The sequence below is a fragment of the Babylonia areolata genome, chromosome 14, assembly GCF_041734735.1.
Source record: "Babylonia areolata isolate BAREFJ2019XMU chromosome 14, ASM4173473v1, whole genome shotgun sequence".
In the NCBI taxonomy this organism is placed as follows: domain Eukaryota; kingdom Metazoa; phylum Mollusca; class Gastropoda; order Neogastropoda; family Buccinidae; genus Babylonia; species Babylonia areolata.
This window is the reverse complement of record NC_134889.1, coordinates 405,894-429,553: the sequence shown is the minus strand read 5'-3', so window position 1 is coordinate 429,553 and position 23,660 is coordinate 405,894. Positions and strand designations below refer to the sequence as shown.

Below are 23,660 nucleotides of genomic sequence, written 5' to 3'. Positions count from 1 at the left end.
ATACTATACCATGAGGTACACCAACACAGACTATACCACGAGGTACGCAGACAGACTATATCACGAGGTATACAGACATAGACTATATCATGATGTACACGGACATATACTTTGACACGAGGTACACAGACACAGACTATATGACGAGGTACACAGACGCAGACTAAAAAAACAGAGGATTTTCCTGTGTCTGTTTCTGTGTTGCTCGTGTTTGACCTGAAGGCAGCTCACAACTAGCGCTGGGCAGCAATGCTTTAAACTTTTGTGTTGTGGGGAACTGTGTTCCCCCCCCCCGCCCCCCCCCCCTCCCCCCCGCCCCACTTCCTCTTTTTTTGTTTTTTAACCTTTCCTGTGTTTCAAAAGACATACTTTGACTTTCTAACAATATTCTGAAATAACCTTTGAAATTAATGAATTGCTACATCATTACGATCATTTCAAAAGTGCGTGTTCGATCCTTGATTGTTGTAGTTTCACTAGAAGTAGTCTCTATCTACACTTGCTGACTGTAAGATATTTCGTCAAACGTTCCGAAAAAAAAGTATGTCCTTTCTTGACTTTCAAACTCAGATGGCTTTAAATTTTCTTCTTTTTTTTTTTTTTTTTTTTTTTCTTTTTTAACAAAAAACAGGACTTTGAAACCAGTGCTGTACGGTTCAGGACTGCGTCGTTTCACAGCTGAAGACACCTGCTGGCACTCAGCGATGACAAACCTTTGACCTCCATGCCATGGTTGTCAAGTCTGGTATGCTATGTTAACTCCCACCCAACTGACAGACTGGACAGTCGTTCACACACACACACACACACACACACACACACACACACACAAAATCACCTCCACTGATCACAGCAGTACCCCCTACAATGATGATGACGATGATATCGATAACAACGTCAGGAGAAAACCTACGACGATTTGATGAACGACACAGCCATTCACGCTGAAGTAGGTGACTTGTTTCCGCTTCTAACTTTTCCTTCCTCTTCACCGACATCAAGGTAGACAGCCGACACAGGTGAGGAAAACGTCAGGTGCCGGTTGTTGTTGTTGTTGTTGTTGAGATAACGTGACCCATGGGAACCTGAAGATCCACTGTTGAAAACAGGACGGAGAGAAATCTTAAGGTCCACTGTTGATAACACGATAGAGAGAAATCTAAAGGTTCAATATTGCTGAGATAATGTGACCCATGGAAACCTCAGGGTCCACTGTTGCTGAGATACCATGATGGAGATAAATCTGAAGGTTCACTGTTGATAACATGACAGAGATAAACCTGGAGGTCTACTGTTGATAACATGGCGGAGAGAAACCTGAAGGTTCACTGTTGATAACATGGTGGTGAGAAACATAAAGGTTCACTGTTGATAACATGACGGAGATAAACCTGGAGGTCTACTGTTGATAACATGGTGGAGAGAAACCTGAAGGTTCACTGTTGATAACATGGTGGTGAGAAACATAAAGGTTCACTGTTGATAACATGGCGGAGAGAAACATAAAGGTTCACTGTTGATAACATGGCGGAATGTGAGCCATAGAAACCTGAAGGTTCACTGTTGATAACATGACGGAAATAAACCTGGAGGTCTACTGTTGATAACACGGTGGAGAGAAACCTAAAGGTTCACTGTTGATAACATGGTGGAGAGAAACCTAAAGGTTCACTGTTGATAACATGGTGGAGAGAAACCTAAAGGTTCACTGTTGATAACATGGCAGAATGTGAGCCATAGAAAACTGAAGGTCCACTGTTGCTTAGATACCATGATGGAGAAATCTGAAGGTTCGCTGTTGATAACATGACAGAGATAAACCTGAAGGTTCACTGTTGCTAAGATAACATAACAGAGAGAAACCTAAAGGTTCATTGTTAATAACATGACGGAGAGTAACTTAAGGTTCACTGTTGATAACATGATGGAGAGTAACTTAAGGTTCACTATTGATAACATGATGGAGAGAAACCTAAAGGTTCACTGTTGATAACATGACCACAGACGGAGAGAAACCTAAAGGTTCACTGTTGATAACATGACCATAGACGGAAAGAAACCTAAAGGTTCACTGTTGCTGAGAAAATATGATGGAGATTAACCTAAAGGTTCACTGCGCTGAGATAACATGACCAAGAGTTTCAGTTTGAAGGGGGTGTTCAGGCGTGCAGGCTAATTCATATACACCACACCGCATCTGCTTGAAGAAAAAAAGAAAAAAAAAAAGAAAATAAAAGAGAGAAACGTGAAGGTCTACTATCTATCGCTAGAAACGAAGCGTTGTTGACGGCGGATCCTGTTTGCTCCACAGAAACCTTGGCAGTTTTCAGTGTGACACAGGGAGTGAAGCCATGAAGAGTGCATCAGGCAGCCAGTGATCTTCAACACACCCCGAGTCTTCAAGGGACATCAGGGGAACACTGCAGACACAGTCTGTTCTCTGTGGTCTGTTCCATGTGGTCTGTTCCCTGAAGACTGTTCCCTAAAGTCTGTTCCCTAATAACTGTTCCCTGATGACTGTCCTGTCATGTGTTCCCTGTGCCCTGTCGGTCAGTGTTGCCCCAGGCCGGCCTACACAGCGGACTGGGTCCTGCGCGGCACCATGTGGGCGCCCGGCTCCATGTCCACGTAGACGTTGTTGTTCGGGGCGAACTTGGACTTGTAGGCGGAGGTCAGGCGGGTCAGGCGCTGCACGATCTGCTCCATGCGTGCAGAGTCCACGCGCTGCAGGCCCAGGTAGCGGCGGTCCAGGCCGGGCAGCACAGGCAGCGTCTTGAGGCGCGGGGTGGTGATGTAGGTGAAGTCCTTGTCCTGCAGGTCCACGCCGCCCCGGCTGGCCACAGTGGGCTTGGTCACCCGCTCCACGATGCCGTCAAGCTCCTCCTCAGTCACCCGCCGGGAACTGCCCGGGGTACAGTACAGGGGGGGCTGGCGGCGAGGGGACACCGCCCCGTAGTGGGGGGTGTGGGGGGAGGAGGTGGAGGTGGTGTTGCGGCGCGGGGAGGACGGGGGTCCGGAGGAGGCTCTGTCCATCCTGCCCGAGGGGTGGTATGGGCTGTGGGAGAGGAGGGGAGAGGGGCAGCTGCGGCGGGAGGAGTGAGGAGAGGAGGTGGCGGGGCGCGCGGCACGCAGCGCGGGGTTGGACAGGCGGTCAGCGAGGATCCTCTGGCGGCGCGGGTCCGGGGTGTGCCAGGGGCCGATACGTCTGCTGTCCCCGGCGTCCACTGCCTGCTCTGGGCCCGTGCTGCCCACTCCCGCTTCTTTTGACCCGCCATCCTCCACCCCGCCCACGCCCCCTCCATCCTTTTCCCTGGCCTGAGGACTGGCCATGGCCAACTCGTGGCTCCCCTTGGTGGCCTGCCGAGGATTGAGGGCAGATCAAGGGTGGAAAGCTGTGATTAAAAGTGTCGCTAATGGACAGACTTAAGCAAACTTCATCAACGTTAATCCCGATGGTCAACTCTTTGTCACTTATAAAGGATTAGCTGAAAGCGCTGTTTGGTACAGGTCAGTCCCGTAAACCCAAAGCTGCTTCAGGGTCTCCCCTCGCCACCCCCCTCACCCACCCTTCTGTGTCTCTGTGTCTCCACGCCTTACGCCTCAACTTTACCCTACCGCAAAACCTTTTCCGCCGAGGGGATAATCCTCGCAAATCCGTTGGATTAAGCAGGGATTAAGGACTCCCCTGGAGCTGCGAGTAAGCAATTGATTGCTATTAGCGCGGGGTTGTATACAGATCACGGGGACTTTCCCTGGACAGTGGACAGTGGGCAGTCTCGCTTCAGCGCTCCTCACGACAGGCAAGAGAAACACTGCCTCGCCCGATTGCACTTAGTCCCTGGGCCAGGTCTGCACTGGTTGGGCAAGATGTGGAGATGAACATTAGCTGCTCGGGCCGGCCAGGACTTGAGGTCCGTGAAGGGCCGGACAAATCCAATCGGCCCTCTTCACTGCACCACGACTTGAGGTCCGTGAAGGGCCTGACAAATCCAATCGGCCCTCTTCACTCAGCCAGCACGGCCCGGTGCACGACGTGGGGGAGGTCCTTGATGTAGACTTCTTGCCTCGACCGGTGTTGATGCAGAGTGACGACACAATGCTTCCTGTTTCAATCCATCGCTGGTTGTTTGGCCAAAAAAACCAACTTCTTCACTGAGGCGTTTCTCCAAACTCCACACACAAGCTGACCCAATGACTGACCAGTCGGCCAAACCTTGGGCTCAAAGGTTATGATAAGAAAACAATGATTTATTGATCAGCTGGGTGTGATGATGGCGCCTTTGATGGAATGGTGTTCGGAGATCTGACTGGCTTGGTTTCAGCAGTGTGGTGGCGTTTGGAGATCCGTGAGGTGTTTGGATTTGTGGGGTGTGTTCAGAGGTAAGGGTCCTGGGCTGTGTTCAGAGGTCTGGGTCTTGATGGGTCTGGGGTGTGTTCAGAGGTCTGGGTCCTGATGGGTCTGGGGTGTGTTCAGAGAGGTCTGGGTCCTGGGGTGTGTTCAGAGGTCTGGGTCCTGGTGGGTCTGGGGTGTGTTCAGAGGTCTGGATCCTGGTGGGTCTGGGTCCTGGTGGAACCTGGGGTGTGTTCAGAAGGTCAGGCCGCCCGTCTCCATACCTGGCGGTGTTGACGTGCACAGCAGAAGCGTGCAGAGGCCGGCAGGTGGACAGTCAGCCCACAGCTGAAACATGGCCATCAGCCGTCACACGTCACACAGCGCCACGTCACTTGAGTCTTCACTGAACTGCTGGACCAGTCTTTGACAATGGAACAATGGAACCGTGTGCTGGAGTGTCAAACAGTTTGAATCATCTCATCCAACTGTCATGTATTCCGACATCTAACATAAACCATTAAACTACTACTACTACTACTACTTCTACTACTACTACTATACTACCACTACCACTTCTACTTCTTCTCATTCTCGTTAGCGAGCTACATCTTCCACGTTCGCATGTTTTTACCAGTGGGTTTTACACGTTTTTACCCATACATTTAGGCAGCCAAACTCCGCTTTGGGGCTGGGTAAATGCTGGGTGTGTTCATGTGTCTAAACCAACGAAGCGCGTATTTGTCTTCTGCGTATATACACAAACAGGGGTGTGTGTGTTGTGAATCTAACTGGTCTGTTGGTATATTGACCTGTGGGAGTGGGAAATATTAAATTTGAAAACCTGAACACGTAAGTCTAATTATTCTACTCAGCTTGGACAAAATTTTGGTACGGAAAAAGGCTTGAACATCAACCATACTAAAGTACTTTCTTTTCGTCTTACAAAGACAGTTAAACATTTGAATGCAAATGTACATAGTGTAATAAGATTTTGCACCCATTCCACGCCGAATAAGGTACTGGAAAACCATGGATCGCAGAAATGAGAAATATATCAACACCTCTTACACATGTATGTCCCCCAGTATAAACACACAGTGAACACACTACACGTTTAGTCAGGCAATACTGTCCCAATATAAACATACAGTGAACAGTACACGTTTAGTCAGGCAATAGTCCTCCAGTATAAACACACTGTGAAAACTACAGGTTTAGTCAGGCAATACTGTCCCAATATAAACACGCAGTGAACACTACACGTTTAGTCAGGCAATACTGTCCCAATATAAACACACTGTGAACACTACACGTTTAGTAAGGCAATACTGTCCCAGTATAAACACACTGTGAACACACTACACGTTTAGTCAGGCAATACTGTCCCAATATAAACACACAGTGAACACTACAAGTTTAGTAAGGCAATACTGTCCCAGTATAAACACACTGTGAACACACTACACGTTTAGTCAGGCAGTATTGTCCCCCAGTATAGACGGGCGCAATAGCCAAGTGGTTAAAGCGTTGGACTGTCAATCTGGGGGTCCCGGGTTCGAATCACGGTGACGGCGCCTGGTGGGTGAAGGGTGGAGATTTTTACGATCTCCCAGGTCAACATATGTGCAGACCTGCTAGTGCCTGAACCCCCTGTATATGCAAGCAGAAGATCAAATACGCACATTAAAGATCCCGTAATCCATGTCAGCGTTCGGTGGGTTATGGAAACAAGAACATACCCAGCATGCACACCCCCGAAAACGGAGTATGGCTGCCTACATGGGTAAAAACGGTCATACACGTAAAAGCCCACTCGTGGGAGTTGCAGCCCACGAACGCAGAAGAAGAAGAAAAAGAAGTCCCCCAGTATAAACACACTGTGAACACACTAGGTATTTTGTCAGGCAGTATTGTCCCCCAGTATAAACACACTGTGAACACACCAAATGTTTTGTCAGGCAAATTGTCCCCCAGTATAAACACACTGTGAACACACCAACTGTTTTGTCAGGCAAACTGTCCCCCAGTATAAACACACTGTGAACACACCAAATGTTTTGTCAGGCAAATTGTCCCCCAGTATAAACACACTGTGAACACACTAGATATTCTGTCAGGCAGTATTGTCCCCCAGTATAAACAAACTGTGAACACACCAAATGTTTGTCAGGCAGTATTGTCCCCCAATATAAACACACTGTGAACAGTTTTCAACTTCAGTTAGGCAGTCAGTCAGTCAGTTTATTAGTTCGTTAGTTGATTAGTTTCTGGGCTAGTGGTTCATTTACTTAGTTCGTCAGTGGGCGAGCAAGAGAGTGAGTGAGTCAGTCAGTCAAAGTCAAAGTATTTTTTTCCTTCAGGGTGTCAGTCAGTCAGTTAATTAGTTAGTAAGTCAGTCAGTCAATTGGCTGGTTGGTTGCTGGTTAGTTGGTTAGTTTGTTAATCAGAAAAACAAAACTAAGCAAAACATAACAAACAACCAAACACACACACACACACACACACACACACACACACGACAAAACAAAACAAAAAAACAACAGAAGACTACTCTCCAATGAAGCCCTATTCAGCATGGAGGCACAACCTTGACACTTCCCTCTGACTGTTAACAGAAACAAATGGCTTGGACATAACCCTCGTGCTGTCTGTGTGCTTTGTGAAGGATCTTGTCAATCATCTTTTGTCAATCATCTTGTTGACAGTATCATTGCGTATGTATTGTATACTGCCTACTGCATGTATATTGTGTGTGTGTGTGTGTGTGTGTGTGTGTGTGTGTGTGTGTGTTTGTTTGTTTGTTTGTTTGTTTGTTTGTTTGTTTGTGTGTGTGTGTGTGTGTGTGTGTGTGTGTGTGTGTGTGAGAGAGAGAGAGAGAGAGAGAGCTAGCAGTATGACACAAATGCAACCTGCCAAGTGATTCATCGATTTTCCAAGAGCACAGTAACAGGATAATGTCAACTTCTTCACGACAGCAAGATTATTTTACCTTGTCATCCTGTGTGTGTGTGTGTGTGTGTGTGTGTGTGTGTGTGTGTGTGTGTGTTTCTCTGTCTCTTTCCCTCTTCGTCTCTCTCTCTCTTTCCTTTCCTCTGTGTGTGTGCTCAGCCCTCTCCACACATGACTGACACAAAGGGAGATCTATAACAACTGACTGTAGCTAGCGCCCTGGTTGCAGGAACAATTCTACGCAGAGCTTCCAGCTGCTGTAACAATATGCACTGTCATCATGTGACGAGCGGGGAGAGAGGTCACACATTTGCCGTGTCTCTAACTGCGCCTCTCTCATTTCCTGTTAGTGACGTCACCGTCACGCTCACGCCACGAGCCACAAGCAATCGATAAATCAAAGCATGGATATACGAGACAGATAGATAGATCAAATTTATGTTCCAGTGGTTTCTTTTCAGTGCGTCAAGTGCCTGCGGTTCTTTGTCTCATGTGAATGACGACGCTCAGTTAGATTTACCAGCCAAACTTGAGAGAGAGGGGAGAACTTGATAAGTGAATGAATAAATTATTGATGAACGAACGCACGGACCAATGCATGAATGAGAATGAAGGCATCAATCCCTCTCCCTGTGCTGTCTCTCCCAGCTGTCTCTCCTCTCACTCTCCCCCACACCTCCTCCACCACCACCACTTCACTCTATGACAACACGGCAACACAAGTTGAGCACACAGACCTTCAGTCCAAATATAATCCCAAGTCCCAATACTGACATTTTGCTCTCTTGTTCCCACGAGGTTCACAGAACGCTCTCGCTCTCTCTCTCTCTCACCTCCCCACCTTCTCTCTCCAACTCTCTCTCTGTCTTCCTCTTAAGTGAGAGAGAGAGAGAGAGTGTGTGTGTGTGTGCGTGCGAGTGTATGTGTGTGTGTGTGTGTGTGTGTGTGTGTGTGTGTGAGATAAAGAGAGAGAGAGAGAAAAAAAGAAAGAAAGAAATGAAAGAGGAGAAAGAAAATACAAAGAGCAAGAAAAGTTGAATGAAAGAAAGAAAATAAAAAGAGAAAGAAATACAGAAAGAAAAGAAAAGAAACACAGACCACAGAAGTCACACAGGTTTGCTGTACTGTCAAGTGGACAGCTTGGTTGGAGCGGAACCACAAACTACACCGACAGCAACTAACACCACCACCATGGCAACAACGACAGCAACTAACACCACCACCATGGCAACAACGACAACAACTAACACCACCACCATGGCAACAACGACAGCAACTAACACCACTACCACCACGACTATGACGATGATGATGACGAGGTGGTGGGGGATAAGGTGGAATAACGAGCTGATGAATGAGTGAATCAGTCTTTGTTTAAGTGGCCGCGACAAAGAAATAGATTAACAGTTAACTGCAATTAGAAATTAATGCATCAACATTCGCGTCGCCACCAAAATACAAAACAAAGAACATGAAATAAAGAACTGTGTGATCGAAAGGGGGAAAAAAACCCAAACAACCAAACAATAAGCAATAACACGTGGATAAATAAAATGAATGAATAAATACCACCACAGACCCAATAACGGGACCGTTTGATAGCCCTCACCACTGACACGAGTGGCACCTCCACAGTAAAATGATTCTTTACAGTGCTGGGATTAGCGGCTGAATGAAAAGAAAAGGAGATCTTTGGAATTCGTATTGCATTACCAGAAAACGAGATCTTTGGAATTCGTATTGCATTACCAGAAAAGGAGATCTTTGGAATTCGTATTGCATTACCAGACAAGAGAGGCAAGGCCTTCAAGACTCACTTGTGACTGAGAGTAAAACACACAAGCTTTTTATGTATTGAGTATAATTTCAGAATGTAATGTTTAAGATGAGAAAGATCAGTTTAAGGCAAATTAAGTCCCCTAGCATTAATTACAGAGTAATTTCCTTTTTTTACTATCTGCACCAAAACGTTTGCAAAATAAATAAAACTTCCATGCTTAGCAAAAGAAGTTCCTGTTTGAACAAAAAATGATAATAATGACTGCTCTTGTTGTTGGGTCAGAATATCAGATCAAAGTGCCAAATTTAGAGAATACAAAAAATATAAATATAACAGTAAATGCAGTTTGCATATAATTAGGCTTCTTTTTTTTCTTTTTTTTTGTGCCCATCCCAGAGGTGCAATATTGTTTTAAACAAGATGACTGGAAAGAACTGAATTTTTCCTATTTTTTGGTGTCAACTGACAAAGTAGTTGCAGAGAAAATGTCAATGTTAAAGTTTACCACGGACACACAGACACACACACAGACAACCGAACACCGGGTTAAAACATAGACTCACTTTGTTTACACAAGTGAGTCAAAAATGAGATCTTTGGAATTCGTATTGCATTACCAGTCAGGTTACCTTCCTACGTCTTTCTTTCTCCGTCAATCTCAGTCTCTTGCTCTCTCTCTCTCTCAAATGCGCGCGCGCGCACAAACACACACACACACACACACAACATACGCATACACACACAGACACACACACACACCTGGTAATCCCTCTATTGAACTGCTCCACCCCTGCGTCACAGACCTAATCCTCTTCAGATAAAAGCAAACATTGACTGCAGGACTGTTCGGCTTGTGCATGGGGCCTGTTGACAGAGTTCAGTCACAGGGGACACAATGCACAGTCTGTGGACGGTCATCCCCAGCATTGTCTCCCTTCCACGCCACGAGTCAGGACCGTGGAACACTGAGCTGAAGATTGTGTGGAACCACTGGCACCAAGACTGTCAGAACTGTGGAACCACTGGCACCAAGACTGTCAGAACTGTGGAACCACTGGCACCAAGACTGAACAGTGGAACCACTGCCACCAAGACTGTCAGAACTGTGGAACCACTGGCACCAAGACTGTCAGAACTGTGGAACCACTGGCACTAAGACTGTCAGAACTGTGGAACCACTGGCACCAAGACTGTCAGAACTGTGGAACCACTGGCACTAAGACTGTCAGAACTGTGGAACCACTGGCACCAAGACTGAACTGTGGAACCACTGGCACCAAGACTGTCTGAACTGTGGAACCACTGGCACCAAGACTGAACAGTGGAACCACTGGCACCAAGACTGTGTGAACTGTGGAACCACTGGCACTAAGACTGTCAGAACTGTGGAACCACTGGCACTAAGACTGTCAGAACTGTGGAACCACTGGCACCAAGACTGAACTGTGGAACCACTTGCACCAAGACCAACTGAACTGTGGAACCACTTGCACCAAAATGACTGAACAGTGGAACCACTTGCACCAAGACTGTCGTGAACTGGGGAACCACTGGCACCAAGACTGAACAGTGGAACCACTGGCACAAAGACTGTGTGAACTGTGGAACCACTGGCACCAAGACTGTGTGAACTGTGGAACCACTGGCACAAAGACTGTGTGAACTGTGGAACCACTGGCACAAAGACTGAACAGTGGAACCACTGGCACCAAGACTGTGTGAACTGTGGAACCACTGGCACAAAGACTGTGTGAACTGTGGAACCACTGGCACCAAGACTGAACAGTGGAACCACTGGCACCAAGACTGTGTGAACTGTGGAACCACTGGCACAAAGACTGTGTGAACTGTGGAACCACTGGCACAAAGACTGTGTGAACTGTGGAACCACTGGCACCAAGACTGAACTGTGGAACCACTGGCACCAAGGCTGTCAGAACTGTGGAACCACTGGCACCAAGACTGTCTGAACTGTGGAACCACTGGCACCAAGACTGAACTGTGGAACCACTGGCACCAAGACTGAACTGTGGAACCACTGGCACCAAGACTGAACAGTGGAACCACTAGCACCAAGACTGAACTGTGGAACCACTATCACCAAGACTGAACTGTGGAACCACTTGCACCAAGACTAACTGAACTGTGGAACCACTTGCACCAAAATGACTGAACAGTGGAACCACTTGCACCAAGACTGTGTGAACTGGGGAACCACTGGCACCAAGACTGACTGAACGGTGGAACCACTTGCACCAAGACTGTGTGAACTGGGGAACCACTGGCACCAAGACTGAACTGTGGAACCACTGGCACCAAGACTGTGTGAACTGTCGAACCACTGGCACCAAGACTGAACAATGGAACCACTGACACCAAGAATGAACAGTGGAACAACTGGCACCAAGACTGTGTGAACTGTCAAACCACTGACACCAAGAATGAACAGTGGAACAACTGGCACCAAGAATGTGTGAACTGTCAAACCACTGGCACCAAGACTGAACAGTGGAACAACTGGCACCAAGAATGAACAATGGAACCACTGACACCAAGACTGAACAGTGGAACAACTGGCACCAAGAATGTGTGAACTGTCAAACCACACTGACACCAAGAATGAACAGTGGAACAACTGGCACCAAGAATGAACAATGGAACCACTGACACCAAGAATGAACAGTGGAACAACTGGCACCAAGACTGTGTGAACTGTCAAACCACTGGCACCAAGACTGAACAATGGAACCACTGACACCAAGAATGAACAGTGGAACAACTGGCACCAAGAATGTGTGAACTGTCAAACCACTGGCACCAAGACTGAACTGTAGAACCACTGGCACCAAGACTGACTGTATTGTGGAACCACTGGCACCAAGATTAACTGAACTGTGGAACCACTGGCACACAGTCTGTGTGAACCATGGCGGTGTCTTCAGGCCACAAGTTGGTGCCCCCACGCACACCGTGCCCTGAGATCTGGCACCGATCAGAGGAGGGGAGGGAGGAGAGGGAGGGGAGAAAGAAAGGGGAAGAGAGAGGACAGGGGGGGGGGGGGGGGGGGGGGGGGGGCTGGGGGGTCCTCGTGACTTTTCTGACTCCCTCCATGACTTGTGGACGTGGTCTCAACGTCGGTTGCTCTGTGTGTCTGTCTTTGTCTGTCTCTGTGTCTGTTGTCTATGTGTCTGTATTTCTGCCTGTGTCTGTGTGTCTGTCTTTGTCTGTCTCTGAGTCTGTTGGTCTGTGTGTCTGTCCTTCTGTCTGTGTCTGTTACCGTGTGTCTGTATTTGTCGTTCTGTCTGTGTCTGTGTGTCTGTGTTTGTCGTTCTGTCTGTGTCTATCTTTCTGTCTGTGTCTGATGGTCTGTGTGTCTGTATTTGTCTGTCTCTGTGTCTGATGGTCTGTGTGTCTGTATTTGTCTGTCTTTCTGTCTATCTCTGTATCTGTTGTCTGTCTTTGTCTTTCTGTCTATGTCTGCGTTTGTTGGTCTGTCTTTGTATTTGTCTGTCTTTCTCTCTGTGTCTGTTATTTTGTGTGTCTGTATTTACTATTAGTCTGTCTTTCTGTCTGTGTGTGTGTCCGTTGGTCCGTCTTTGTCTGTCTGTCTGTGTGTCTGTCTTTGTCTATCTTTCTGTCTGTTATTCTGTGTGTCTGTCTGTCCCTCTCTCTGTGTCTGTTGGTCTGCGTGTCTGTCTTTCTGTCTGTGTCTGTTGGTCTGTGTGTCTGTCTTTCTGTTTGTCTCTGTGTCTGTTGGTCTGTGTGTCTGTATTTCTCTCTGTGTCTGTGTGTCTCTGAGTGTCTGTCTTTGTCTGTCTGTGTCTGTGTGTCTGTCTTTCTGTCTGTGTCTGTGTGTCTGTCTTTCTGTCTGTGTCTGTGGGTCTGTCTTTCTGTCTGTGTCTGTTGGTCTGTCTTTCTGTCTGTGTCTGTGTGTCTGTCTTTCTGTCTGTGTCTGTTGGTCTGTCTTTCTGTCTGTGTCTGTGTGTCTGTCTTTCTGTCTGTGTCTGTGTGGTCTGTCTTTCTGTCTGTGTCTGTTGGTCTGTCTTTCTGTCTGTGTCTGTTGGTCTGTGTGTGTCTTTGTCTTTCTGTCTGTGTCTGTTGGTCTGTCTTTCTGTCTGTGTCTGTTGGTCTGTCTTTGTCTGTCTTTCTGTCTGTGTCTGTTGGTCTGTCTTTGTCTGTCTTTCTGTCTGTGTTTGTTGGTCTGAGTGTCTGTCTTTGTCTGTCTTTCTGTCTGTGTTTGTTGGTCTGAGTGTCTGTCTTTGTCTGTCTTTCTCTCTGTCTGTGTCTGTTGGTCTGAGTGTCTGTCTTTGTCTGTCTTTCTGTCTGTGTTTGTTCTTGTCTGTCTTGTCTGTCTTCTGTCTGTGTCTGTTGGTCTGTGTCTGTCTTTCTGTCTGTGTCTGTTGGTCTGAGTGTCTGTCTTTGTCTGTCTTTCTCTCTGTCTGTGTCTGTTGGTCTGAGTGTCTGTCTTTGTCTTTCTCTCTGTCTGTGTCTGTCGGTCTGAGTGTCTGTTTTTGTCTGTCTTTCTGTCTGTCTCTGTGTCTGTCTTTCTGTCTGTGTCTGTTAGTCTGTGTGTCTGTCTTTCTCTCTGTCTGTGTCTGTTGGTCTGAGTGTCTGTCTTTGTCTGTCTTTCTCTCTGTCTGTGTCTGTTGGTCTGAGTGTCTGTCTTTCTCTCTGCCTGTGTCTGTCGGTCTGAGTGTCTGTTTTTGTCTGTCTTTCTGTCTGTCTCTGTGTCTGTCTTTCTGTCTGTGTCTGTTGGTCTGAGTGTCTGTATTTGTCTGTCTTTCTGTCTGTCTCTGTGTCTGTTGGTCTGTGTGTCTGTATTTGTCTGTCTTTCTGTCTGTCTCTGTGTCTGTTTTTCTGTGTGTCTGTATTTGTCTGTCTGTCTCTGTGTCTGTTGGTCTGAGTGTCTGTATTTGTCTGTCTTTCTGTCTGTCTCTGTGTCTTTACTAATAAATATTTGTCTGCCCTTCTGTCTGTCTTTGTGTCTGTTGATCCGTGTGTCTGTATTTGTCTGTCTTTCTGTCTGTCTGCGTCTGTGTCTTTACTTGTCTGTCCTTCTGTCTGTCTGTATCTGTTGGTCTGTTTCTGTCTGTCTCTGTGTCTGAGCTTGTGCTTATCTGCGCCCCACCTCTCTGTATGCCTGCCTGTCTGTCTGTTCGTCAGAATGTCAGTCTCTCTCTCCACCCCCGCTCTCTCTCTTTCTGTCTCTCGCTCCCTCTCTCCAGTCACCGTGTCTCTGTCTGTGTCTGTCTCCCTCTCTGTGTACGTGTATGATATATAATCAATAAACAAAGAGGTGATGGAACAAACATAAAGATAAATAAACAAAACAAAAAATGAATGATCAACTCAGACCAAAGGAAATCCAAGTGACTTTTAGATTCACCACCAGAAATGAAGTTCTCAACAAATATTAATTTTTGCTGCAACATGTACCTGTGTCTGTGTCTCTGTGTGTGAGTGTCTTCTGTGACTCAGTGCGTGTGTTGACAGGTTCTGACACAAAGCCAATCCTAATTCGAGAAAAAGAAAAAGGCAGGGTGATCACTATCAACACACACACACACACACACACACACACACACACACACACACATACACACACACACACATTACCCTCTGTATTACCCTCACGCTGTTTTACCCCAACCCTCCCCACCGTATCACCTCAACCCTCCCCCTGTATTACCCCACCCCCACCCCCACCCCCGTATTACCCCAACCCTCCACACTGCTGTATCAGCTGAGGTGGATGTCGGCGTTAAACCCCAAAAAAGGATGCTGCTAGCATAGTCAGCTACACAATGTCCTTGCTTACTTTGACAGTTTGACTACGAAATGTTAATTACTTATTTCATTTCCTTGGTTATTACTTACACATTATTACTTATCAGCTTACACATGTGACCGCTGCGACAGAGACTCTCTCTCTCGCATCGGTCTCTACAGTCACAGGCGACGCTGCATGGTCCAAGCAGACAGCCCAGTTAGACATTAGGTCGGATATACTCCATGGTCAGCCATGACTGAAGGAGGACTACTACTACTCCTACTGGTTATTACCATTTCTTTTCGGCGTTTTGTTTCTCTTTCTGTGTGGTCTCGTCTTCTTTCGTTATCATTTCTATGGTCATGATAAAGCTAAACCTTTTTGTATGAACCTACAACGATCGTGAACTTACTTGTTAATACGCTTGACGATAAATGAATCCATTTCGTTTCATTGTGCAGTGGGCTGCATGTGTGTAAGTACACATTTTGTTCCTTGTCTGTGTGTCTCTCTCTCTCTCTCTCTCTCTCTCTCTCTCTCTATATATATATATATATATATATATATATATATATATATATATATACTGACCCCTCTCTCTCTATCTGTCTGATTGTCTCTGTGTCCCTGTCTCTCTCACACTCAAGCACACTGTCACACATGAACTCTAAAACATCAAAGCCACAGTCATCAACCACTTGGCGCTAGATGCCGGAGAAAGCATTAAGCATAGAACTAAAGACAACAGTCCAGGAAAAAAAAACTGACCAGGGTCTAAAAGCCGCACCGCAGACCAAACACGGCAAAACGCTGGCCACAACTTACAGCCGCACAATCCCCAAAGCAAACTCACCCAAGACGCTCACTTCTTGTTGGTCCCTCTGTGCAAGTGGACATGAGGCAACCCGACCCGGCCTGACACACTGACTTGACACGCTGCTCTGTACCACGCACCTGAATATCTCACCTGCCGTCACCACTCCACGTACCTTTATACCTCACCTGCCGTCTCCACAACATAGGGGGCGGAGGGAGGACAGACTGTGGGGGGCGCGGGGGGGGGGGGGGCAGATTGGGGGGAAGGGGGCGAGGAGGGGTGGAGAAACACTGGCTGGTCGGGAGGGTAGGGGGTGGGCGGGGTACGCGGGAGGGGAGGGGGTAGGAGGCAGTGGGTGTGGGGAGGGACGTGGAAGACAAAGGCAGCAGTCTGTTGATCATTGAGCTGTGAGAACATGGAGAGAGATATCTGGCATCGGGCGGAAGGCAGGAGGGGGGGGGGGCAGTTGGTGGAGGAGGGGGGGTGAAGGTGGAAGACAAAGGCAGCAGTCTGTGGATCATGGGGTTATGAGAACAAAGAGGGAGATATGTGCTGAGGAATCCAGACATGGCTACCTGTGAAATGACGTCCATTAATATGTGAAATGACATCCTTATATATGTGTTAGGAATCCAGACATGGCTATCTGTGAAATGACGTCCAGTGATATATGAAATGACGTCCAGTGATATATGTTGAGGAACCCAGACATGGTTACCTGTGAAATGACGTCCAGTGATATGTGAAATGACGTCAATTGATATATGAAATGACGTCCTAAGATACATGTTCAGGAACCCAGACATGGTTACCTGTGAAATGACGTACACTGATATGTGAAATGACGTCCTAAGATACACGTTGAGGAACCCAGACATAGCTACCTGTGAAATGACGTCCATTGATATGTGAAATGACGTCCTAAGATACACGTTGAGGAACCCAGACAGCTACCTGTGAAATGACATCCACTGATATGTGAAATCACGTCCTAAGTTATATGTTGAGGATCCCAAACATGGCTACCAGTGAAATGACGTCCACTGATATGTAAAATGACGTCCTTAGATATGTGTTGAGTAACCCAGACATGGCTACCTGTTGGGTGAATATCAGTGACATGACGTCACAGACCCCAGCCCACCCCTGTCACACACTGTCAGCGCTGACATACATCAGCCATGAATCAGAACAGACACCCCTGAACTTATTCCAGTTTAAATCAGAACAGACACCCCTGAACTTATTCCAGTTGAAATCAGAACAGACACCCCTGAACTTATTCCAGTTTAAATCAGAACAGACACCCCTGAACTTATTCCAGTTTAAATCAGAACAGACACCCCTGAACTCATCCCAATTCAAATCAGAACAGACACCCCTGAACTTATTCCAGTTTAAATCAGAACAGACACCCCTGAACTCATCCCAATTCAAATCAGAACAGACACCCCTGAACTCATCCCAATTCAAATCAGAACAGACACCCCTGAACTTATTCCAGTTTAAATCAGAACAGACACCCCTGAATTCATTCCAGTTTAAATCAGTACAGAAACCCCTGAACTCATCCCAATTCAAATCAGAACAGACACCCCTGACTTTATTCCAGTTTAAATCAGAACAGAAACCCCTGAACTCATTCCAGTTTAAATCAGAACAGACATCTCTGAACACCAACTTCACCCTTTATTTTCCCAATGTGTGTGTGTGTGTGTGTGTGTGTGTGTGTCTGTGTCTGTGTGTGTGTCTGTGTGTGTGTGTGTGCAGCCCTATCAGCTATGAAGGAGGCACCGTCCTTCCATTGTGCGGAAAGGGACCGGATCTGTCCTGACAGATTTCACGCCCAGGTGCAAACCAAAGGTGGGTGCTATTGACACACGGTCACACCGCCACGTTACCAGGACACTACTTTCGTGAGACGCTGGAATTCTATGCCTGTCGCTTTGGTCCTCTCTACCCCCTCCCTCCCCTGTGAAGGTGTCTACTCCCCCCACCCCCCACCCCCCAGCCACGTGGAAGGCGGCGTTAAGAAGGCAGTGTCAAGTACCCCGTCAATGCCGTCAATCCACCCCTTAATATTTCCCATCACGCAGATACACTGTGCCAGTAAAACGTCCGGTAGCGCACTAGTGGAATTCAAAATGACGACTTTTTTCTGAGAGCTTGTCATCGCTTCTGTCTTTGGTTCAGACTGTTTTGTCTGGTTCGTGGAGCTCGAACAGACTGGTGCCAGTAGTAGGAGCAGTAGTAGTAGTAGCAGCAGCAGTAGCAACAGCAGTAGTAGTTTCATTTTTCATAAAATGTAACTGAGGGGAAATATTGGTGATCTTTTAACACAAACATGTGCACTTAATGATAAATAATAATAATAATTCATAACTTTTATATGGCGCGATATCCAGTACTGAGGCTGCTCAAAGCGCCTTACATCATCGAGCCAGATATAAAAATAACATAAAACATTACAACAGCTCAATCCAATGCGTTCACAGAATGAATAAGAAAGCATGGTCCAATAAAAATATCAAGTAAATAATGCTTAGATTAAAAAGAAATACATTCCTTAAAAACACACATTTTAGACACACATACATGCGCGCGCACACTCACACTCGCACACACACACACACACACACACACACACACACACACACACACATGCACGCGCGCGCGCCCAGACACATTAAATATATCAACTGCACTAAAACAGGATTACTTGAGTATAAATATCTCTAGCATAAAACTCCATGTGGTGAACAGACTTTGGACTATCCATCGTGCTAAGTACAGAAATGTTTGCGGAAAAGATGCGTTTTCAGTTCTGACTTGAAGGTCTGGAGATCAGGAGCATTTCTGAGGGACGATGGCAAAGAATTCCAAATTTGGGGTACTTGAGCCCTAAAAGACCCATTCCCTGCACATTTTGAATTAGTTCTTGGGACTTTAGGTAACAGTTCAGAACTGGATCTTAGCGTTCTACATGGTTCGTACGTTTCCAGCACAGAGGAGAGATACGGGGGAAGAGACTCATCAAAATGTCGGAAGGCAAGTGTCGCTAGTTTATAGTGAATGCGGGACTCTATAGGAAGCCAGTGTAACAGATGCAAAAGAGGTGTGACATGATCAGATTTCTTTTTTGCTAGGACAAGTCGTGCAGCATTGTTCTGTACTTTCTGTAGTCTAATAAGAGAGGAAGATGGTAAACCTGCTAAGGTAGAATTGTAGTAATCTAGTCTGGACAGGACAAAACAGGAAACCAACTGAACCATGTTTTTCTCCATGTTTTTTCATGTTAAGTATGGTTGACTGAGGCTAGTCTGCGAAGATGAAAATTGCATGAGCGACACAGGGATGAAATGTGGTCAGCCAATATGTACACCCAGGTATTTAGCTGATGTTTGAAATGTAACTATAGAAGTGCCGAGAGTGACTGGGCTCGGTCTCCTACAGCTAAGAGCTCAGTTTTCTCTTCGTTAAGTTTTAGCTTGTTTCTGTCCATCCACACCTTTGTTTGGTCATTTTTCTCTGTCCCTGTCTATGTATGTATGTATGTATCTATCCATCCATCTGTCTATCTCCCCCCCCCTCCCGCGCCCCCCTTTTGACTCAAAAAAGATGAAATATCCAGAAATGACTCTGACTGTACAACTATATCAACAAATGAATCATCAGCTGAAAAAGGCAAACCTGGCAGATGAATATGAGCAACTGTCGGTCTGCCTGTCTGTCTGTTTACAGTCTGTTTGTCGGTTAATCGATCGACCGATCAGTCCGTGACCTTCCCCCCTCATCCCCCCCCCCCCTTTCCCACACCCACTTTATTGCTGTCATCAATCTGAAAGTGACATTGTACTTTAGATATGACTGCAGTGCTTTCGGAGTGGTGTTTCGACATGAACGGACCTCAGCACAATGCTGTATGGATGTAGTAACGTGTGTGTACGTGTGGGGAGGTCCACGACACATCGCAGAAAGCGGTTTAGTCAAAATCGTCAAACGTGAGAATTACAAATCAATCAATCAATCAGTTGCATTCACTCAGTTAATTTCACTCTCTGTGGGTCTCGCTCCTGTTTCTTTATGTCTGTATGTATCTGGTTCTCTGTCTGTCTGTATCTGTATCTGGTTCTCTGTCTGTATCTGGTTCTCTGTCTGTATCTGGTTCTCTGTATCTGGTTTTCTGTCTGACTGTACCTAGTTCTCTGTGTATCTGTACCTGGTTCTCTGTGTGTCTGTACCTGGTTCTCTGTACCTGGTTCTTTCTCTATCTGTATCTGGTTCTTTGCCTGTATCTGGTTCTTTGTCTGTCTGTATCTGGTTCTCTGTCGGTATCTGGTTCTTGGTCTGTCTGTATCTGGTTCTCTGTCTGTATCCGGTTCTCTGTATGCCTGCCTGTTTGTATCTGGTTCTCTGTCTGTATTTGGTTCTCTGTCTGTCTGTATTTGGTTCTCTATATGCCTGTCTGTCTCTGTCTGGTTCTCTGTATTTGGTTCTCTGTATGCCTGTCTGTCTGTGTCTGGTTCTCTCTCTGTCTGTATCTGGTTCTTTGTCTGTATCTGGTTCTCTGTGTATTTCGTATTCTGTATGTCCGCTTGTATGTATCTGGTTCTCTGTCTCTCTGTCTGTATCTGGTTCTCTGTCTGTCTGTATCCGGTTCTCTGTCTGTCCGTATTTCGTTCTCTGTGTGTCTGTTTGTCTGTATCTTGTTCTCTGTATCCGGTTCTCTGTCTGTCTGTATCTGGTTCTCTGTCTGTATCTGGTTCTCTGTATTTGGTTCTCTGTCTGTCTGTATCTGGTTCTCTGCATGTCTGTCTGTCTACAATGCATCTGGTTCTCTGTCTGTCTATATCTGGTTCTCTGTCTGTCTGTATCTGGTTCTCTGTCTGTCTGTATTTCTGTATCTTGTTCTCTGTATGTCTGTCTGCCTATATCTGGTTCTTTGTCTGTATCTGGTTCTCTGTCTGTCTGTCTGTATCTGGTTCTCTGTCTGTATTTCGTTCTCTGTATGTCTGTTTGTTTGTATCTTGTTCTCTGTATGTTTGTCTGCCTACATCTGGTTCTTTGTCTGTATCTGGTTATCCGTCTGTCTGTATCTGGTTCTCTGCCTGTCTGCATCTGGTTCTCTGCCTGTCTGTATCTGGTTCTCTATCCATATCTGGTTCTCTGCCTGTCTGTATCTGGTTCTCTATCTGTATCTGGTTCTCTGCCTGTCTGTATCTGGTTCTCTATCCATATCTGGTTCTCTGCCTGTCCGTATCTGGTTCTCTATCCATATCTGGTTCTCTGCCTGTCTGTATCTGGTTCTCTGCCTGTCTGTATCTGGTTCTCTATCTGTATCTGGTTCTCTGCCTGTCTGTATCTGGTTCTCTATCCATATCTGGTCCTCTGTCTGTCCGTATCTGGTTCTCTGTCTGTATCCGGTTCTTTCTGTCTGTCTGTCTCTGGTTCTCTGTCTGTAACTGGTTCTCTGTCTGTCTGTTTGTCTGTATCTGGTTCTCTCTGTCTGTCTGTATCTGGTTCTCTGTCTGTCTGTTTGTCTGTATCTGGTTCTCTCTGTCTGTCTGTATCTGGTTCTCTGTCTGTCTGTCTGTCTGTATCTGGTTCTCTGACTGTATCTGGTTATCTCTGCCTGTCTGCCTGCCTGTCTGTCTGTATCTGGTTCTCTCTGTCTGTCTGTCTGTCTCTGGTTCTCTGACTATATCTGGTTCTCTGTATGTCTGTACCTGGTTCTCTGTCTGTCGTTCTCTGTCTGTCTCTGGTTCTCTGTCTGTCTGTCTGTCTCTGGTTCTCTGTCTGTCTCTCGTTCTCGGTCTGTCTGTTTGTCCGTATCTGTATCTGGTTCTGTGTATGTCTGTATCTAGTTCCCTGTCTGTATCTGGTTTTCTGTATGTCTGTATTTGGTTCTCTGTCTGTATCTAGTTCTCTGTATGTTCCGTATCTGGTTCTCTGTCTGTCTGTGTCTGGTTCTCTGTCTGTATCTGGTTCTCTGTCGCTCTGTATCTGGTTCTCTGACTGTATATGGTTCTCTGTCTCTAGGTGTGTGTGTGTGTGTGTGTGTGTGTGTGTGTGTGTGTGTGATTGAGTGAGTGAGTGAGTGAGTGAGTGAGTGAGTGAGTGCGCGCGTGTGCGTGTGCGTGTGTGTGTGTCTTGGTCTGTGTGTGTGTGTGTGTCTGTGTGTGTCCGTGTCTGTGTGCGTGTGTGCGCGTGTTTGTGCACATGTGTATGCGCATACACGCATAATAAATTATATGTGCGTGCGCGTGCGCGTGTGCGTGTGTGTGTGTGTGCGTGTATGGAAGCAAGCGCGGAGTGCTTATCTGAGAATGAATGCGACGTGAATACGTGTTTAGGACGGAGTGGATTACAGTAACAGACCGCCTTCTCAATATCACCATCCAAACCCTGTGTCGCTCTCTTTATAACAGCGGCCCCTCTCGATCCAGGAGTGGAGGGCGTTGAATGGAAGGATCGTGTGGACATTTCATCATGACAGCGCTTCAATGGACATGGTGCCACAACATTTCATTGGGACGGATATTTCAATGGACACAGTGCCAGAACAGATCCTTTGATACAGACATACTCTGTCTGTGCTTTTTGCTAACTCGGTAACACGCGATATGATGGATATCTATCAAATCCCACTTAATCCCACCCAGTAACTGGCTTCCCTTCATTACTTCATCGAAGGGATCAACAGTGATTTCTCGCCTCAGTGAATCTTGCTACGGAGATAGTCACTTTGACAAGAACCCTTTTCATTCTTTCTTCGCGCGCGCGCGCGTGTGTGTGTGTGTGTGTGTGTTTGTGTGTGTGTGTGTGTGCGTGTGTGTGTGTGTGTGTTTGGTTTTGGTTTTGGTTTTTGACTCACTTGTGTAAACAAAGTGAGTCTATGTTTTAACCCGGTGTTCGGTTGTCTGTGTGTGTGTGTGTGTGTGTGTGTGTGTGTCCGTGGTAAACTTTAACATTGACATTTTCTCTGCAAATACTTTGTCAGTTGACACCAAATTAGGCATAAAAATAGGGAAAATTCTGTTCTTTCCAGTCATCTTGTTTAAAACAATATTGCACCTCTGGGATGGGCACAATAAAATAAAAAATGAAAGCCTAATTATATGCAAACTGCATTTACTGTTATATTTATATTTTTCGTATTCTCTAAACTTGGCACTTTTATCTGATATTCTGACACAACAACAAGAGCAGTCATTATTATCATTTTTTGTTCAAACAGGAACTTCTTTTCCTAAGCATGGAAGTTTTATTTATTTTGCAAACGTTTTGGTGCAGATACTAAAAAAGGGAAATTACTCTGTTATTAATGCTAGGGGACTTAATTTGCTTTAAACTGATCTTTCTCATCTTAAACATTACATTTTGAAATTATACTCAATACATAAAAAACTTGTGTGTTTTACTCTCAGTGTACAGGGCTTTCACTATGTTCATTCGCCCAAGTGGTCTTTTTCGGAAAATACTAAAATCAATACGACGAGTGGACTTTACAGACCTGTTGGCTGAGCCCTGAAGGTTATGGGCAAAAATCAATTGCGTACACATATTTATACACATTCAAACGCGTGCTCATATTCTTCGCGAATGCGAACGACGCCATTTTGTTTCAAGTTGTTGACCTGCCCATTCAATCCTATATTCAATCGACAATACACGATAACATGTGATGGAAAGTTGGAGCAGGAGACCGTTAAATATTTATTCAGAGAAAGATTTGTGAACGCCTCATCACTTACTGGATTATGCCCCAAACTACCATAAAAATATCCACAGAATCAGTCGGGATTCACAGTTAAAAATTGTAAACCATGCGAGTTAATACCCTTGAACTGATCACGATGAAACGAAAAAATTTCCAGTCTTGACTTTCCTCAAAATGAAGTCCTTTTCACTTCTTACGACGTTTAAAAGTACTTGTACTTGGCTCTACATGTTATTAGTTTCACAAAATACTAAATTTTCATATCAACTTTAAAACTATAAAACTAGAATG

The 23,660-nt window shown here is 45.9% G+C and overlaps 2 protein-coding genes across 6 annotated transcripts in view; both read right to left on the bottom strand.

The window, feature by feature from the left end:
* Positions 1-23,660, bottom strand: part of LOC143289435 (neuronal calcium sensor 1-like) — a 62,244-nt gene that overhangs the window by 19,521 nt on the left and 19,063 nt on the right. The gene's annotated exons all lie outside the window — the stretch shown is intronic.
* On the bottom strand, positions 1,661-15,797 carry LOC143289708 (uncharacterized). Of its 5 annotated transcripts, none has more exons than XM_076598761.1 (2): positions 15,686-15,797; positions 1,661-4,678 (listed from the first exon to the last, which is right to left on the bottom strand). In XM_076598761.1, exon 2 carries the CDS (start codon positions 3,328-3,330, stop codon positions 2,572-2,574), a length of 759 nt encoding a protein of 252 aa, XP_076454876.1. In that variant the 5' UTR covers positions 3,331-4,678; positions 15,686-15,797; the 3' UTR covers positions 1,661-2,571. The 5 variants fall into 5 exon arrangements, with proteins under 5 accessions (XP_076454876.1, XP_076454878.1, XP_076454877.1 ...); XM_076598763.1 differs by having other exon boundaries at positions 1,661-3,357; positions 15,686-15,792; XM_076598762.1 differs by having other exon boundaries at positions 1,661-4,783; positions 15,686-15,765.